Below are 18,840 nucleotides of genomic sequence, written 5' to 3'. Positions count from 1 at the left end.
AGGGGATCACCGATTAAGATATGTCCAGCAGTTATGGCGGTTAGGTCGTTAGCATCTGATGACGTCGGAGTTAGTGGTCTCGAATTCAAAATCGCTTCGATTTCTATTATGAGTGTTTCTAACTCCTCGTATGTAAGACTGACGTTCGATGCACTTCGTTTAAATAGATTTTTTGCTGACTTGACGGCAGCTTCCCACAATCCACCGAAGTGTGGGGCTCGTGGTGGGATGAACTTAAAATCGATATTGTACGAACAGCAAACACCCTGTATTTTTTCTTGGCTTCTTTCATCGAACACGGCATTTTTTAGTTCAGCAAGTTCCTTATTAGCTCCAACGAAATTAGTGGCATTGTCACAGTATATTTTCCGGCACATCCCTCTTCTTCCTATGAAACGTTTTAATGCCATGATGAATGCGTCAGTTGTAAGATCTGTGACTACCTCCATATGTATGGCCTTTGTTGCAAAGCAACAAAATACGGCCACGTAGCTTTTTGTTGGACGTTTTCCCCTGATACGATAATGAGTCCATATTGGACCCCAAAAGTCAGCTCCTGAGTTTACAAATGCTCGTGCTGGTTCAACGCGATCAGTTGGCAAGTTTCCCATGATTTGATTTAGTAGTGTCGGTTTCGCCTTGGTGCAGATAACGCATTTGTGAATAATAGTTCTTGCTGTCATCTTTCCTTTGAGTGGCCAGTATTGCTGTCGCATGATTGCCATTAATCCTTGTGGTCCAATATGTTTGTTGCGGACATGAGTCTCTTGTATTAACAGCCTTGTTAATGGGCAATCTGGTAGCAAGACTGGGTGCTTCGCCTCAAATGAAAGTGAGGAAGATTGAAGCCGCCCGCCAACTCTTAGAAGACCTTGTTGATCAATGAATGGAGACAAAGCCTTAATTGTACTAGTTTTTCTGACTTCTAAGCCCTTACGAAGTGAATTTTTTTCTTCTGCTAATCCCTCGTCTTGTATCATGCGAATGATCACTTGACGAGCACGTGTCAATTCTACACTGGATAAGTGACATTCGTTTTGTTCCAATGATGCCTTCCGGAGAATTTGTGTGCAACGAATAACATAAGCAGTTATTCTTTCCAATTTGGAAAAGGAATTCTTATGATCGATATTGTGTAAGAAATGTGGTTTGTTGGGATCGATTGTTACTGCATGTATTGATCTCTTAAGTTCCACTTTACATTCTGATCTGGCTTTGAATGGAGCAGGCCATAGTGACTGATGACCATGCAGGAACATAGGACCGTAAAACCATAAGTGGCAGCTGCTTAGTTTGGATGCTTCAATGCCGCGCGATAGTATGTCGGCAGGATTATCTTTGGATCTAACATGTCGCCATTGGCCCTTGCTGGAAATTTCGAGAATTTTTGTCACCCTATTTGCCACGAATGCGTAGTAGGAGGCTGCCGATGAATTGATCCATGCCAACACAATTTCCGAGTCTGTCCATAAATGTGTTGTGGTATCTGTCAACTGCATGCAATTTTTTACCTTAGCTAATAATTGTGCTGTTAGTAGAGCGGCGCATAGTTCTAACTTTGGGGTTGTTAATTTCTTGATTGGGGCTAATCTCGATTTAGCACAAAGGAGGCGGACAATCACTTGTCCGTGCTGCGTAATGGAACGTAGATAAATTACTCCGCCGTAAGCTCGTTCTGAAGCATCGGCGAAAGCATGTATTTGCGTTGATTTTGGAATCTCGTTTCCGAAAAGATGACGTGGCTGTTTTATGTTATTGAGACAGTTTAAGCTTTCCATGTAACGCACCCATTGACAGGTTAGCTCGTTTGACAATTCTTCGTCCCAATCAAGTTTCAGCGTCCACAAGTGTTGCAAGAATAATTTAGCTTCTACTGTGACTGGACTAACGAGCCCAAGCGGATCGAAAATTCGAGAAATGTCGGATGATATACTTCTTTTAGTATATTTGACGTGTTCGTTTTTGTTGATCTGTATCTTAAACTCATCTGTTGTTGGGATCCACACTTGGCCCAATGTCTTAATGTGACCGCATTCCATCGTGTTGAAGTCTAGTTGTACAGCTATGTCGGATGGGTGCAACCCTTCCATTAATTTTGGATGATTGCCGCACCATTTGCGAAGCTTAAAGCCACCCTTGTGCAATAGTTTAATAAGTTCGTTTCGTGCATGTAATGCTTCAGACATACTGTTGAACCCTGTCATGACGTCATCTACGTAAAAATCTCTTTTGACGATAGCTGCAGCTGTCGGGTGCCTACTTTCTTCAATTTCAGCCAACCGTTGCAAGCATTTTGTGGCAAGATACGGTGCTGACGATGTCCCATAAGTTACGGTATTAAGTTGATAAGTTCGAAGAGGCTCATTGTCGTTGTTTCTCCATAAAATTAGTTGGAATCGACGGTCATCTTGGTCCACCATAATTTGACGATACATCTTCTCGATATCGGCCGTGAAAACGAATTTAGATAAACGAAAACGTGTCAGTATAGCGAATAAATCATCCTGGATAGTTGGACCAGTAGCTAACACATCATTTAAAGATATGCTTGTGGAAGTTGGTGCAGAGGCGTCGAACACTACTCGAAGTTTCGTGGTGGAGCTCTCTGGTCGAAGAACTCCATGATGAGGCAAAAAATAACAGGGATGGATTATATCATCTGGGTTGATCACACTCATATGTCCCAGGTTGATGTACTCTTCCATAAATTTATTGTATGTTGTTTTGAATTCAGGGTCTCCGTTGAGACGTCTTTCTACGTCTCAACGGACAGCACAGCAACGAAAAAACGTTGCTGTGCTAATCTTTGCGAATAGCCTAAAGAAGTGACTTCTCCTTTGAATGGTAATTTCACAACGAATCTACCATCAGTTGATCTTGCCACAGATCGATTAAAGTGTTCCTCACATTGCTGTTCTTCAAGTGTTTGATCCGACGAACCTTGCTGTATCTCCTCTAGTTCCCAAAATTTGTGCAGGTCGAGTTCTACATTATTTGTAAGAACACCGCAAATCGATGCAGAAGACGAAAACCCAGAAATCCGACCACTGACCATCCACCCAAACACAGTTTTTTGTAACATTGGATAATTGTTTCCTAGCGAAATTCTCCTTGGCAGAACCATGTCGTTGTATAATTCAACGCCAATAAGAATATCTACTGGACCTGGTTTGTTGAATTGGGCATCAGCCAACACAACTCCTTCTGGTATAGCCCAATTTGATGTATCCAGTTCAATTGCAGGCTGATTTGCAACTATTGTTGGCAACATATGAGCTTCTATTTCAGTTTTGTAGTTAGTTACACTAGATGATATAACTACGTAGACTCTTTTTTTTGAGCACTTGTTTTTCTGACCGACGCCACTAAGATTCAGCGAGCTTGATAATTGAGTTAGCCCAAGTTTTCGTGCTGCTCGTTCTGTTATGAGGTTCACTTGTGAGCCTGAATCCAGTAATGCACGCATCTTGCATTCCACGCCCTGAGAATTCAGAACCGTCATTATTACAGTTGCTAGTAAACCATAAGATTTCTTCAACTCTACGGGTCTACTTGTTGTAAGCGTAGCTGCTGCATGCCCACCTAATTGGTGTGAATCGTTATTTCGCGATGAGTCAGTAGTGACCTGAGACTTGCCATTGGCAGCATAAAGTTCATGTAAAGTTGTATGATGCCTTCTTTTGCATTTCAGACAACCCTGAGATGGGCATTTTGTTGAAAAATGGCCCGAGCGCAAGCAATTTACACAACGTTTGGCACTGAGAATCATATTTCTGCGAATTTCCGGGGGGTTTTTCAAGTAATTTTTACAAGTGGAAGTTTTATGATCTCCCTTGCAAGCTAAACATTTTAACATTCCATTTGTAGTATTTAAACACGCCTTGTTAATGCTCTTGCCTCCAATTGCCTCTAATGCTTGGAAGCGAAGTTCTAAAAATTCCAGAAATTCATTTAACTGTTGGATTCTTCTTGGATCCTTCACGTTCTGTTCATACAAGCTGTGTGTTATTGGATCCAATTTCTTCGTCAAAATGAAAAGTATTATTGGATCCCAGTTTTCGATGTTGATTTCAAGATTTTTAAGTCCAAGAATACACTCAGAAGTTGTATCATGGAGTCGTTTGATAGCTTCAGAGCTTTCAGATGTTATAATTTGTTGAGAAATAAGTTTTGCAATAAATGCATTCACAAGAAGCCGCTTATTATCGTAGCGCTGGCAAAGTAAACTCCAGGCACTACTAAAATTATCCTCAGATACTGTTAAATGAGCAATTAGACGTGCTGCTTCTCCGTCCAAATTCGATTTTAGATAAAACATTTTTTGGCAATTCGCAAGTGATTGTTTATTTACCACTTCATTGAACAAGTCGCGAAATTGCCTCCATTCCAAGTAGTTCCCACTGAACCTTGGTATTATTACTCGTGGTAACTGCATTGATGCAGATGTTAATGTTGAGGTATGCGAAGACGTTGAAGCAAGTTTCAACTCTTCCACCTTTAAGGACATATTTTGGACTTCTCTTTCTAACGATATAAACCCTTCTTCATCATATCCAATAGTTGCTGGATTGGATTCTAATTCACAAATGCTGTAATGGAGTTCCTCAAAATGGGCCCATAAGCGAAGAATAGAATCCTTCAACAGTACCTTACGTGCTAAAGGTATGTCCGTGGTGATGTTAGCGTCAATTAGTTGACGTTTTATAGTTTTGCCAAACTCTTGTTGGCGTCGCATCATTAGAGATAGTTTATTGGAATCACATGAGCTGTTTTTCGTAGCTATTACTTGTGCTTCTACATTCTTATTAGTGGCGAATGAGGTTACGTTTGACAACAATGTTATTTGTTCACTAAAAGTGGCTTCGTATTGTTCCCAAATTTTCAATACCTGTTCATAGAAATTCTTAGTGAAGTATTCATGCGACTTGTCTTCCGAACATTCTTTCTAGAGGGTATTATCATTGATTTCGAATTGTTGCCATGCCTTCTTGAGATCCTGAAGTCGTTTTTCAAAATATGCCGGTGTCTGCTTCCTATCGCTGGAGTCCTTTTTGTAATTTCTGATAATTACTTCGATCTCAGTTGCAATCGTCCTTTGAGCTTGCACGATTTTCTCGATGTTATCCATTGTCCAAGTATAGAAAACAAGAGCGAAACGAGTTTATTGAGCGAAACGGCTTATTATTTTTTATTAGCGAATTTTTAAACACGAAAACGCGACTGACTACGCGATCAATCCTTTATACTAGGGGTCACCAATGAATACGTCTCAATAGCTTAGATGCTAATGATAGAATTGAGTGCAGACGAAACGTCGACTCAATGGATCTTGAAGAGGAGAAACTCCAATTCAAGTGCGCGAACTTTGGATTGATTCCTTACAATTAAACAAGCAGTTTGCTAGTTAGAAACCTTTATTGTAATGAAAAATGTATCTGCAATTTACCTCTTAAATATAAGTGATAAATTGCCGATACGCATATTAACAATAATGCAAAATTAATAATTAAAATAAATTAATTATAAATTGCAAATAATACAATTTAAATAAAATGCAAAATCAATACAATTGAAATAAAATGCAAAATCAATAAAAATTAATTAAATTATTTTTTAAATAAAAATATGAAATGTTCTAAAACAACGTGGAGTGCATTTGCTGACTTCGCAAAATGCAGTTCCAAGCAAATTGCTTTGAACTGCATTGTTACGAAAGAAGAAGTCAACGAACCGGTCAGCCTTGGCATTGGTTTCGGTTAGGAAATAAATGCAAGTCTATCATATAGTTCGTTGACTTGTCAACAGTCGTACCACTAAATTATTATATACTTATTTTTGAAATTTTTTTTTTTTTGCACTACTGAGTGAATAACTCTCGTCCTTTTAAGTCAAATGAAAAAGTTAAAATAAATCGTAATAATCCACTTAATTTTATTTACTTTTTCTTTTTTTATTTTTGCAGGCGTTGATGGTGTCACAACAGTTGCTGTAAAAACTTTGAAGGAAAATGCAGCTGAAGTTGAGAAGAAGGACCTATTATCCGAACTTGAGGTAAGCAAAGCTGTTTTAAATGTGCATGCAAAAGATTAATTAATATAAATTTGAGTCCGAATGTAAATGAAAAGAATGGTGAACGCTGCACACTGTACACTGCAAAATGAAATATGAATGGATTTCTTTTTTCATCTTTTGGGATAGATAAACTGAAATAAGATTTTTTAAGCTTCAAGTATTGCAACAAAAGCTTCATAATTCATTTTTATGACAGTCAACCTTTTCTACTTTTCGCCATTGCAATTTCTTTGCAATTAAGTTTGGTTACTTGAGGCAGCGTGAGCAGTAGTTTAGTCCTGTGTGCGTCCCCTGAGAATTTAAGATTACTTATCTGTCAGAATGTCATTAACACTTTTCAGTTAGTTTCAGTTAGCCAAGAACCACGTTGGCCAGCAGCACAGCAACACAGCAACACTGCAGCACAGCAACACTGTTGCAAAATCATATACTCTTGCCATTGGACTTCCGATCCCACTGTACTTCGCAACAGTGTCCGTTTCAACAGAGTACAGTGTACACTGCGATTTATTTGCGTGGTTCTGATTTTTCAGTAGCTCAGTCGCTCAGTGGTATATTAGTGTATTAGTGTGTGAATGCATTTGCGTTTACTGTACTTGAGTGTATGTGTGCAAGTACATACTTACACAAAATGAAAATTAAAGAATACGAAAAAAAGATAAAAAAAAGAAATACCAACAAAACCATTTTCGGAACTTAAGTTGCCAAGCTGACGACTAACTTCATTGTTATTTCTGTTGTGTTTGGATGGATGATGCAAAAGTTTTATAAATTGAAAATTAACGATGCTGAAAACTTTGCAAGTTTTTTTCCCGCATTTTATTTATTTTTGTAACGACTTTCAGACTTAAGTACGACTAAGGCTTTAGTTCAAATTTTTTCCAACATTTCAACTGATTTCTTAGCGTTTTATCTAAGCTTTGGATTTTATTCATATGCAAAGAAGACACATTGCTTTTCTTAACATTTCTTCTTCTTGCTTGTTTTTTGTTTTTTGTTGTTTTCTTTATTTACCTAATTTTTATTTATAATGGAACTTTTAAAATAAATTTGAAAGCTGCTTAGAGCCAAATGTGAAATTCAATTACCTTCAGCTGCATTCGATGGTTGCGAAAATCCATTCCGCAAATATGTCTGCTCCATAATGTTCCCTCATTTTCTTATGATTTCATTTTAATTCATTTCCCATTCTGCTTTCCCTTCTGTTTCCTCTCACCGTTGTACATAGCATAACTTTGGCAATTAAATTTTATTACAAATCGAAAATAAATATGCGCAACAGTCAAAAACATCAACCGCAGAAACGGCTAAGACACCAGCTATTTTTACCATTTGTAACGGGAACCATATGCACACCACACTCCCACAATCCCCACGCACTACTACATGTCTACTATTAAATAATTTCACTACTTCAGTGCAGTGTAAAATGCCATAATCGACAAAATCCAAACAATGAAAAGGAATTCTGCCGTTGCCGTTGCCGCTGCCGCTGCCGCTACCGCTGCCACAGTTTGTTGTGGTTATTCGTATTGCTTTTCTTTTTTCTTTTTTATTTTTCTTTTTTGTTAGATTTTGTTGTGGCGTTTGTTGTTGCTACTGTTGTTGTTGCTATTATTGTTGAGTATGGACACTTTAGACTGACCCATAAATTAGCTGTTCATAATTTAATGGACCACAGTGGTATGCTATGTTCACTGCTCTTGCTGTTGTTAGTCAGATGTTGTTGGTTTTGATGGCGGCCCAAGCAACATGCACCCCCAAGTAAGTACTTTGGTATTTTCCACCGTTCCCACTCCCACCACCTACTACTTGCTCCTTTCGTTTGTTTTCTTTTTTGTGCTTTGTTAGGAGTGTGCAAAATGGTCATTAAAAGATGATTTTTCTTTTTACGGTTTAATGTGCGCTTTTAAGTTCTACACTCTAATAAATCTCAATAGCGAATTCAAAGTGTAGCGTAAAATGTCAAAATGAGATTTTTTGTACTTCCATTCTCCATTTTCAAGGTTGTTTTTGTTTTCATTTTTGTTGTTATTTTTGTTGCGGCGTTTTTTTTATAAATAAATTAATTTTATGAAGAGATTTATTCTGGCGCTCGTCGCCGTTGTGCTCCTTATTTTGCTGATTTAAATTAATGAGAATTTATTGCCTGCAAAAGGCAATTTTACTGTAGTTAAATAAATTTTTTATTTTTCCATTCCATTTTTATTTTAATTTGGGTAATTTTTTAATTTGAAAAAACAAAAAAAAAAATCGAGAAAGCAAAATATATGCCGTATACGTTGATAAGATAAACAAGTTTAATATAATGTGTTTTTAAAGGATTTAATTGTTATCCTTTTTGGTTAGCACAAAAAAATAAAATGAAAGAGTGAAAAGCGGTTTTTGATAAACAAGAATGAAATGTATTGATTGCCTTAACTGCTTTATGGGTTTATAATTTGAAAGTAAGTAAATTTTTATCATTAATTTAAAAATTTATTTGAAACAAAAGTCCATATGTATATTTATTTTCAAATCTTATAGAAGCAATAACTTATCGCACTTTTTGAAATTTAAAGAGGATAACAATAGAAATTTTTATGAGGTTATGTTGAGCTTTTTTCGAGTTAGTGCATTTGGGCACTTTTACTTTTTGATAGCTGGGGGGTTCCTTAAGAGTCCCAACCATGTCACAGACTAATTTGTGTATTTCTCATAAGCTCTGTGATTATTCAATGACTGATCTAAGATATGCGTACCGCCCCGTGCGGTTAGTGATTACTCTGAGACTAGATAGTGCTAAGTAGGACAGCCTGTTTTCGTATATAGCTTCAGACCTCTGTCCCTTATGAGGTAAACTAATAATTAAAACTTTAATGCTAAATGAAATATATAATATTATACATAATATTTATATGTAGATTTTTTTACCATATATTAGTTTTATTTATTTTCATTTTCAAGCTTTGCGAAGCTATACATTTTATTAAAAATGGTTGCATCCTTAGTTTAACCTTGCCCTTGATTTCAATTAAAGTTTTTTGATATTACTGGAATCCATTTTTGGTTCAACTCGTTCAAGAAACCTCAAATGTTATTCTTGTCTGAATTCATTTCGAGAGTTCATGTTTCGTGCGCTTATAAATTAGAACGTTTTTTGGTTGTTCGACGATGACTACGACGGCTACGACGACTGCGACGACAATTTCATTTGAAAACTCGTTAACACTTCAAGGAAAAGTTTTGCACAAATTACAACTAGATTTCCGGGAAAGTTTTTAACTTTGTTTCTAATAAATTACATAACACAATCATTTGTGCACATGTGCACATACCCACAAACACATACGAACATATATGTAAGAGTGAGGAATTTTGTTATTGTTGCAGAGTAGCAAAACGCTGCTACCAAAAAGGGGAAAAAAAGGAAGAAACATTGGAAAAACTTTGCCCAAATGAGCAAGAGTTTCATTTAGAACACAAATTATTACACATACACACACACACTTATACTTCTGCACTAAACGAAAATTATATGAAAATTAATATAAACAAAATAAAATGAACAAAAACAATAATGTTAAAGCAAAAATACAACGAAAGTAAAGACAGAATACAGACAAATAAAATGCAACAACAATAAAAACGCAAACAAGTGTTGCCACAGCAATTCTCAGTTGTGCATATTTGTTTGAATGAATAACTTTTATCTACTGCAGGCGTAAAATTTTTATGTTTTGAAAAGTTGCCTCATTTAAACGACATAACTTTTGTCATTTCTTTGCCATCATAACGTGACAACACCGCAACACAATACTCTCCTTACCAACATACGAATATACGCATACATGCACCAACGTTCTTCATACATGATATTATCTACATGTGTATGTAAAAGCTTTTTAGCTGCAAAATGTCCGATTACGTATGAAAAGAATTGTATTTTTTGTTTTTTTCCCATAACTTTTATTGTCACAAATTAAATTTGTTAAGTATTGGAATTGTTGTTGTAGTTGTTTTTGTTCTTATTGTTGTTGTTGTTGGTTTTGCTGTTGATATTGTTGTTATAAGGTTTAGGACTTGTCTGAGAGCAGTTGTTAGTTGAAGTGGTTACAATGGCGAAAACATTTGCTATACCAGGCAAAAACCAAAAACAAAAAAAAAGAAAATTTCATATAGAATAGCCACAAAACAAAATGAAATAAAATGAAAATAATTAAGAAAAAAATTATTAGTGAGAAACTTTTTAATGAGAAAACTCAAATGAAAAACTCATGTGTTTTTATGTTGGATTACGTATACCTGTGCTCATACACGTATGTTTCAAACTTTATATGAGAACCCAAAAACATCCTTCTTTTAAGAATTTTTTGTTGTCAACAAAGAGTTTGTTTGGCCAATAAAAGTTACCACGAATTTGTTGATTACTTTTTTCTGAACTCTCTATGTTTTTTTTTAATTGCATGAAATCAAATTTCATTAATTAAATGACATGGAATATGTGCCTAATCGATGAATTGGCTATACCTTATCTGCAATCTATAGAAATCTATATTTAGTACTGCAAGGGTATTTGGAATATAGTGAAGTGAAGTAAAGCATCAAAGATATTATAAAATGTGGATTTCTTAGTTAGCTTAACAATAAAAAATTGATCTAGCAAATATTGTTCTCTCTGTCTCCCTGGTTGTTTGCTATTTTCTACGTTATCTACTCTGATTTTGAAATGCGTGAAAAAAATTAAAAAAATTTTTTTTAAATTTTTAAAGCGAATATGTCTATATAAATGTTGATTCGCCTTTTTGATAGCTAACACCGGCTAAGACCGGGTAAGACCGGCTAACATCGGCGAGTTGGACATTGATTGATAGCAGATAAAAAATTAAAGAAAAGATTATGTAAAAAGATTATACAAGCCGCCGTCGCCAGGCTAAGCTAAAATTTTAATATAAGAGACATAATTTTAATAAAACACCAAGTAAGAAAAGATAAGAACGAAATCTTTAAGAATTTAGACCCAAAAATGCCGCTGACCTCAGGATACGGAAGAACTTTATAAAATACCAAGAGCAATCAGCTCGAAAAAAATGACAAACAGTAAGCCAATACGATGATAATGTAACGTTTATTATGAAACAGTACTTCGAACTTATTCTGAACACCCCATATGATGTCAGAAAAGTTGAGCACTCGCTAATACGTAGACACCTCAATGTAAATAGAAACATCAATTTAAAAACGGGAAAGCCAGTGGATCGAATGGACTTCCTGCAGAGTCTTTTAAATCAGACACAGACGTGATAGCTAGATTGATACTCGAAACTTACTAAAATGTGACATGGATCAATACTTAGGGGAATGGTTAGTTATACTCGTGTTTATTCTTCAGCTTTGTTATCAAAAGATTCTATAGACATGTTTTGTATAAGTGAAATTCAATATATTTATTATATTATAGTCATAGATGTTATTATTTGCTATATTTTTTTTTTGTTCTTATTTTTGACGCTAAAATGAGTTTGCTAATCCGAAAAGTGTTTATTATTCTTAGATTTCTTTAATTGCATAATCCAATAAGTATGTTTTTAACAAACACATGTATATATATTGCTTTATTTTAGTCTACTAAAAGCAAAAATATATTCAACTATACTTTATTCATCGTCTTTTTCTCCTTCTGGGTACACTGCTCATTTGTATTGTGTATCTGACATATAGGTAGTTAGGAATAGTCATAACAAATATATACTTTTTCAACTGATGTACTTACATTTCTACAACTAATATAAATAAGTATATATTAAATATATATTATAAAAGAAATGACAAAAAATTAATTATATTTAAAAAACATGTTAAAAGTTATAAAAGTCCTTTAAAATAAAATTTAATATGTTTTACTGTGTCTGACAAAAATTATTTATAATCAAAATATTAAATTGTGTCAAAAATGAATTACAAATATTATTAAAATCTTTTCAATTCACTTCAGTATTTTTTTAATAAATCATTCAATATTTTAGTATTAAAAATTCAATACATAAATAACAATTTTTAATTTATTAAAATATAGTGCACATATACATCAATTAAAAATATTTTTTAACTGCTCAAAGGATTCAAATATAAATATTTGAAATGCATAGATTTTGTATTTTTAAATTGAAATATTTTATAGGAAAATTGCGAAATGGTTCGTTAGAGAGATTAAAATCACATAACTGAAAGCTTTGACAACTCATAATCATTTTGCATATTTTTTGTTTATGTTGCATTTGCTTGGATTTGCAGTTCATCAAAATTAAAACATCAGTCAAAAATATCAAGTCCAATGATGAACTGAGTTCAATCAATGCGACCGTCACATGCAGAAATACTGACCAAGCAATTAGGAGGATATGAGTAAATATGTTGCAATTAATCAATACATATTCCTTTCAGTTTTAAAATGTGGTATTCTAATATGCAATCCTAAATTAACAATTAATTTTGATTTAATATGTTTCATTAAAACTCACCCTTTGAATCTTTATGAAGTGTAAAATATTTTGCATGAACAATTCGCCTAATTTTGTTTGCTGAAAATATTAAAAATATATAAATTAGTTGAATAAATATATTGTACTGTAAATAAATTCATAAATAAAAAATTCTTTAGAATTCAAATTGAACACTTCCTGGTTTCATTAAACCATATTTAATTTAATTTTCAATGCATATTTAATATAATTAACACTTCAGCGAAATTCGCTCCCGGGAAAATTATTTTAGTTAACATAGAAATGAAGTATGAGTTTTGGTTTTGTTATTTAATTGCAAAATGTATGCAGTTTACTATGAATTTAATTTAAATTTTGTTAATAAATTAATAATATCAACGTGAGTAATTATACTTTATTATAAATAAAAGCATTTTGCATCAGATATCTTCTTTGTCAAGTCCTTGCATTAAATTTATAATAATTTTAGTAAATTTCATTCATAAATTATATATACATACAAAAATAGAGACACATAATATGCCATACTTGTACATAGCTTCACACAGTATTCAGTTATAACTATAGATATTTGTATATATATTTGCATCTCATCATGATGTTGCGACAACTCGCCCGCAGCTGGACAGAGAAAAACTTCCCTTCGTCTTATCATGTTATATATCTTCAAATGGCTACAAGTCCATTCAGCAATGTAAGCATTCGCTCCAACACCTTTAGTTTGTCTGGCCCTAATATATTGAAAGACAGTGACCTAGACAGGCCAGGCACACAGACTCATCATACACTCTTACATAAAACTCGTATACGAACGCTTAGTCGCTTTGGCATAACGAAAAATAGCAATTTGGCATCCAGCCCATCGAGCAACCTGCAAATATAATTTCTCTAACAAGGTTGAGAGGAATTTGCTGCATTATGGCAACATTTGCGGCTGGTGTTGGTGGCAAGCAGCAGCAGCAGGAAGAGGAGCAGGAGCAGGAGCAGCAATGTCATTTAAAATTTTAAATGATTTATTCTCGCTAAGAGTTTTGCAGAAGAAATGCAAAGCAACGAACTGTGCTTATCTGCAACTTATCATTCCAACAGTTTAAATAGCATTTTAGTGCCACGGAAGGCCGGCCGCCAAGAAGTTTCTTATTTCTAGTTTTATTATGAAAGACGCGGAATGTCTGACTCTGAACTCCGACTTCAACTGTGACTCCTCGCAGTTTTTTTTGAGTCCTCGTGAATTACGTGAATTTATTGTCCCAACATAAAAGAATAAAACAAATATTAAAACTTATTTATGACCAAAACAACAAAAAAACAAAAAAAAAATAGAAACGAATAAACCAAATCACCAGTAAAAATTGTGTTTTTGGACAAGTTAACTCAGCACTTCAGCATATTTCATGCATTGCCACTGGAAAAATTGCCTCATAAAGGCGCTATAATTTTATTAGTCAGACGTTAATAAAACCAAAACCAAGAAGGAAAAAAATGAAAAAATGGAAATTCTGAATATCCTCATATATTTATGGACTTGGAATTGTGCCTGCGGTATGGCATACAATCTTATTTCATTCTATTTCAATTCATTTCATTTCACTTCTCCTTTGGCTCGGCACTTTTAAGTAGAAAACAATTTCTCTCATGAAGTTTTGCCTTCATCGTTAAGTTAACAAGTTAGAAAAATTGTTTGGAAAAGTTGAATTGAGCTGAGCTCTGCTAAGAAACTTTTAAAAACTAAAATAAATGGACAAGTTTTCTAAGAGTTTCCTCCCCGCTCCTCTCCTCTCCGCTGCTATCCATCTCTTCATTATTGTTGCGTAAGTGCGGAATTATGTGCGAAATTCAAATACCACAAATATTCGTTGGAGAATATCCTGAGGAAAATTTATTTACAAACAAAATAAATTGTTTCATGGCAGCACAATAAAACCGATATGAAATCATTGAATCGTTAAAATAGTTAATAAAATTAAAAAAAAAATGAAATTGAAATTAAATTTATTAAAAACAAAAACTTTAAAAAAGTACAATATATTATTATATTAGTCACATTTGTATATTATTAACAGAAGTTTAGAAATATATTAGACATTAGAAATATAGACATAGTTCTGTTTCTATATTATTTTTATATATTTTTTTACTTCATTTTATTATAATATATGTTATTTTATTTTATTTTAATTTATTTTATTTTCTTTTATTTCATTTTTCTTTATTTTGTTTTATTTTATTTTATTTTATTTTGTTTCATTTCATTTTATGTTATTGTATTTTATTATATTTTGCTCTATTTTGTTTTATTCTATTTTAGTTTATTTTATTTTATTTTATTTTTTTTATTTTATCTTATTTTAACATATGTTATCTAATTTTATATTATTTTACTTTATTTTGTTTTATTTACATTTATTTTGTTTCATTTCATTTTATTTTATTAAATTTTAATATGTCTTATTTTATTTCAATTCATTTTATTATATTTTATTTTATTTCATTTTATTGAATTTTATTAAATTTTTTTTATATTATTTTATTTTATTTGTTTTTATTTTATTTTATTTTATTATATTTTATTTTATTTAATTTAGTTCATTTTATTTTTTTTTATTAAATCTTATTATGTCTTATTTTATTTTACTTCATTTTATTATATTTTATTTTATTTTATTTTATTTTATTTCATTTTGTTATATTTATTTTATTTTATTTTACTTTATTTTATTTTATTTTATTTTATTTTATTTTGTTTAATTTAATTTTATTTTATTTCATTTTATTTCATTTTAATTAATTTTATTTTATTGAATTTAATTTTATTCAATTTGATTTTGTTATAATATTATCTTTTTTTGTTTTGTTTTATTATATGTTATTTTATTATATGTTATTTTGTGGTATTTTGTTTTATTATATTATTTTTAATTTTATATTATTTTATTTTATTTCATTTTATTTATTTGTAATAGTTACTAAGCAAATTTTCATATATTTTGTTTTGAATAGATCTATAAGATCTACGGTGCTCTAGACAAAATGACATTCTGTATAAAACATTATTTTAATGATTTCGCTCTGCGACATATGTGAAGTCTTATTTTCTCTTTTCGATTCAATTATTAGACACAAGTTTTAATTTAACCCATTGGTCCCCTTAAAACTTGTGTCTTTGAAAACAACTAGTTAAGTTATGGTTGGCCTGCGCTTCTAAAGATCTACATAGGCCTATTGATAATTTGTGTTACCGTATAAAAAACTCAGAGGTTTGAAAACTACATTGAACCTTTGGCATAGCTTTAGAAGCTTTTCAGAGAGAGGTTCTGGATTTGGCCAAGATCCTCAAAAAAGGACTTGCATTGCACTGAACAGTAATAAATAAAGAGGTAAGGTACTTTCATAGCTCTCACAACAACTGCGTCAGGAATAATTAAAAGGAAGATTGAATCTTCTAGCATGAGCTTCTAATCAGCGGCGACCTGTCAGTAAACCTATCGCAAGACTCGGGAATCTCAAAGAGACTACAGGATTTGTTCTTAACAGAACGGGAAAAGCATATCATAGCACAGCACAGAAAGAACTCAACAAATATTTGTATGATGTTAACGATATGCCCAGATTTTTCGGGTATTTTTTCGTACCGATTTCGCGATTTATATGAATTTCACGAAATATGAGTTTGACGTTTACATATAAAGCAACCTCAAAACCTATTAATTTACATTTTCTGGTATTTATTAAGTTTATATAAATTTATCGGTATTTTTTGAGTAACGTGCTTTTCTGATCTTTGACGGCTTAGAATAAAATAATTATAATGATGACTATAGCAACTTATTTGTTAAGGGAATTGCTTCCCTTAGAGGTTTTTACATTTTTATAGTTAATTTATAAGACCTTTAGTACGAAGCATAGGTAAATATTTATTTCTAAAGTTTACCATTTTTGTATCCTTTTTAAGTGCGGTTGATCATTAATTTTTAATGTCGTAAACGTATAAGTTCTATTCCGAAGGTGACGTCGTATTCTGTTCAGAAAGTTACTTTATTGATGTGATACTCTTAAATTAATTTAAAGTAGTATGTTCTATGTATTTGTAAAATACCAATAGCAATTAGTAATTCATAATTTAGATGAAATAAGTTTCTGTAATGGCAAGGAACATAATTTACCACAAGACATGAATGTGCGTTACTAAAAGAGTTAATATGATTATTTTACTATTTTCAAGGTAATAATTTCAATACAATTTTTAATAAGCATATCAATATAAGATTAAAATTTTAATTGAATAAAAACTTAATATATAATAGAGTACAATATTTGTCTATCTTGCAAGATCAATAAAATTGTGGTTAAGAGTTTGTTAAATTATTTGCTAAATCTACGAGTGCAGGATAATATAAGATTGTATATATATATATAAAACAATATGTGAATTTGTGTCAAATTCTTAGAGTTAATTCATGTGAGTTTAATTTAAATTTTATGCAATTTACTTCGAATTTCCTTCATAAAATATTTACGAGTGTGTGCACTTTGCTATGCTTGCATTTAATAATTGCAGAAATTCCTTTGCACACGAAACAAAAAGCAAATAATTGCACATAAAATTGCAATTATTTCCAAATGAAATATTTTGCAATTGTTTTAAGTCTGAATTTATTTACTTAAACGCTTCTACGTTCTTCATTAGTGGCAATTATTCAAATATTATATGTGCGACAAAATCTTCTTATTTAGTTAATTACAGTGGCAGTCGGTAGTCGGTAGTTGGTAGTCGGCAGTCGGCAGTGTTTGCCTACCTTTGTTGTTTCTATTATTACGTCTCCAGACCTGCAGAAACGCAGAATGGCAGAACGCACTCTATTGCGTTGTCTGGAGGTGCTTTCGGATTTGTGTTTAATTAACAGCAGAAGTGCAAATACGCACGTACGAGTTGGAAGGTAAGCTTGTGTGAGTAAATACACACAAACACAAGCTGTGTAAATAAATCAAAGCTGGAAGTGCGATTTGATCCTACATAAATTGTTAATAAGATACAATTTTGAACTTTAGCTGTGCTTGGATTTAAGCACTTCGCCACTATATGTCTCTGCCACTACTTATTAAAGTATATTAATCAATATTTTTTATTAAATCAAAATCTTATATATAAAATATTTTACTTTCAGAATGATTTTTATTATTTGCACTATTTGAATATGAAAATCTATTATAGGTATAAAGATTCAGAAGACAAAGATTTTAATCTGCCCTTTCGTCTCCCATCATATCCAAATGTATTATTACATTTAATATAAATTGCAATTTATTTTAGTTGAAAGAAGAAAAAAACTCTTTTAATAAGTTTCATCAATTTTAAATTTATGTGTCTTCTTCTCTTTCGAAAGAAATTTATTTTTTAATTAATGCTTTTTTTATAGAAATTAGGGGTTTACTTTTCATTTCTATATAGTATAAAGAGAATTAAAATGCTTTTAGTTAGATATTGAACTTTAAATTGGTTTAAAAAATAAATTTTTTACTCAATAGTATCTAGTATGACTACTTGGGTGATCCACTGTAACAAGACGCGCATCAAATTCTAATAACAAGTTATTCATGTGAATTTACTGAAGTATAATTTAAAGCCAGGCATATCTTCGTGATCAAATAATAAATATAATATAATATCTGACAAATATATATAAGGTGAAGGAGAAAATTTATTTATAGAAAAGAGACACTTAATGAAGGCAAAACGATAAATCAATATCGTTTTTAAACGATACTCAATCTTCATATTATCACAACGTGAGTTATTAAAGAACACTTCGGATCTCTTTGGGTTGCTTACAAGTTTATTCTTTTCAGCCAATTGCATCCCAACTATACTTATACATTAAAAGTGGGGTTCATGATAGGATCTAAACTTTGAGTACTTACAACAATTTAACTCGACTACCAAAATCCGTAAATTGCCCATTTTTCATATTTTATATTAAATAACTTAAAGACTTTAATAAAAATGACTAGTTAAATCCCAAATGTCATTCCCAAATAATGGGAGAAAAAGTTCTACAAAAGACTAATTCCATACAGCAATACGATATGATGTCATGTTAAAAAAGTTAAAACAATAAGGATAATTTTTTTGGTTACTTATTATGTACTTATTATGTATTAGTAACCTATTATTGTTATCCCTCTACTCCATTCATCGTGCAATCATTTAGCAGAATGAACCAGGATATGAGAAAATCTCCTATTTTTGTTCTTTATTTATACTGCAAAAATAACTTGTTTGGTGATT

At 32.1% G+C, this 18,840-nt stretch overlaps 3 protein-coding genes across 3 annotated transcripts in view; 1 reads left to right on the top strand and 2 right to left on the bottom strand.

The window, feature by feature from the left end:
• The window catches only part of LOC119676050, a 15,462-nt gene extending 12,784 nt beyond the window's left edge, over nucleotides 1–2,678 (bottom strand). The window contains exon 1 of the mRNA XM_038087273.1: nucleotides 11–2,678. Coding sequence (XP_037943201.1) covers nucleotides 11–2,678 — 2,668 coding nt within the window. The remainder of the gene's footprint in view (nucleotides 1–10) is intronic.
• Nucleotides 2,679–2,755: 77 nt separating this feature from the next.
• LOC119676049 lies at nucleotides 2,756–4,735 on the bottom strand. The gene has a single exon (XM_038087272.1). The coding sequence runs from the start codon at nucleotides 4,733–4,735 to the stop codon at nucleotides 2,756–2,758; it is 1,980 nt and encodes a 659-aa protein (XP_037943200.1).
• A 281-nt stretch (nucleotides 4,736–5,016) lies between these two features.
• LOC119676048 (tyrosine kinase receptor Cad96Ca-like) overlaps nucleotides 5,017–18,840 on the top strand; it is a 34,265-nt gene continuing 20,441 nt past the window's right edge. The window contains exons 1-2 of the mRNA XM_038087271.1: nucleotides 5,017–5,053; nucleotides 5,963–6,051. Of these exons, the coding sequence (XP_037943199.1) occupies nucleotides 5,017–5,053; nucleotides 5,963–6,051 (126 nt within the window). The remainder of the gene's footprint in view (nucleotides 5,054–5,962; nucleotides 6,052–18,840) is intronic.

Source organism: Teleopsis dalmanni, chromosome 2 (genome assembly GCF_002237135.1).
Source record: "Teleopsis dalmanni isolate 2A chromosome 2, ASM223713v2, whole genome shotgun sequence".
In the NCBI taxonomy this organism is placed as follows: domain Eukaryota; kingdom Metazoa; phylum Arthropoda; class Insecta; order Diptera; family Diopsidae; genus Teleopsis; species Teleopsis dalmanni.
The sequence above is the reverse complement of the archived record's forward strand: the minus strand, read 5'-3'. Positions and strand labels throughout refer to the sequence as shown.

What these genes read in the sequence shown, in the direction of transcription:
- LOC119676049 (XM_038087272.1), bottom strand. Translation starts at nt 4,735, where the DNA reads ATGCGACGCCAACAAGAGTTTGGCAAAACTATAAAACGTCAACTAATT.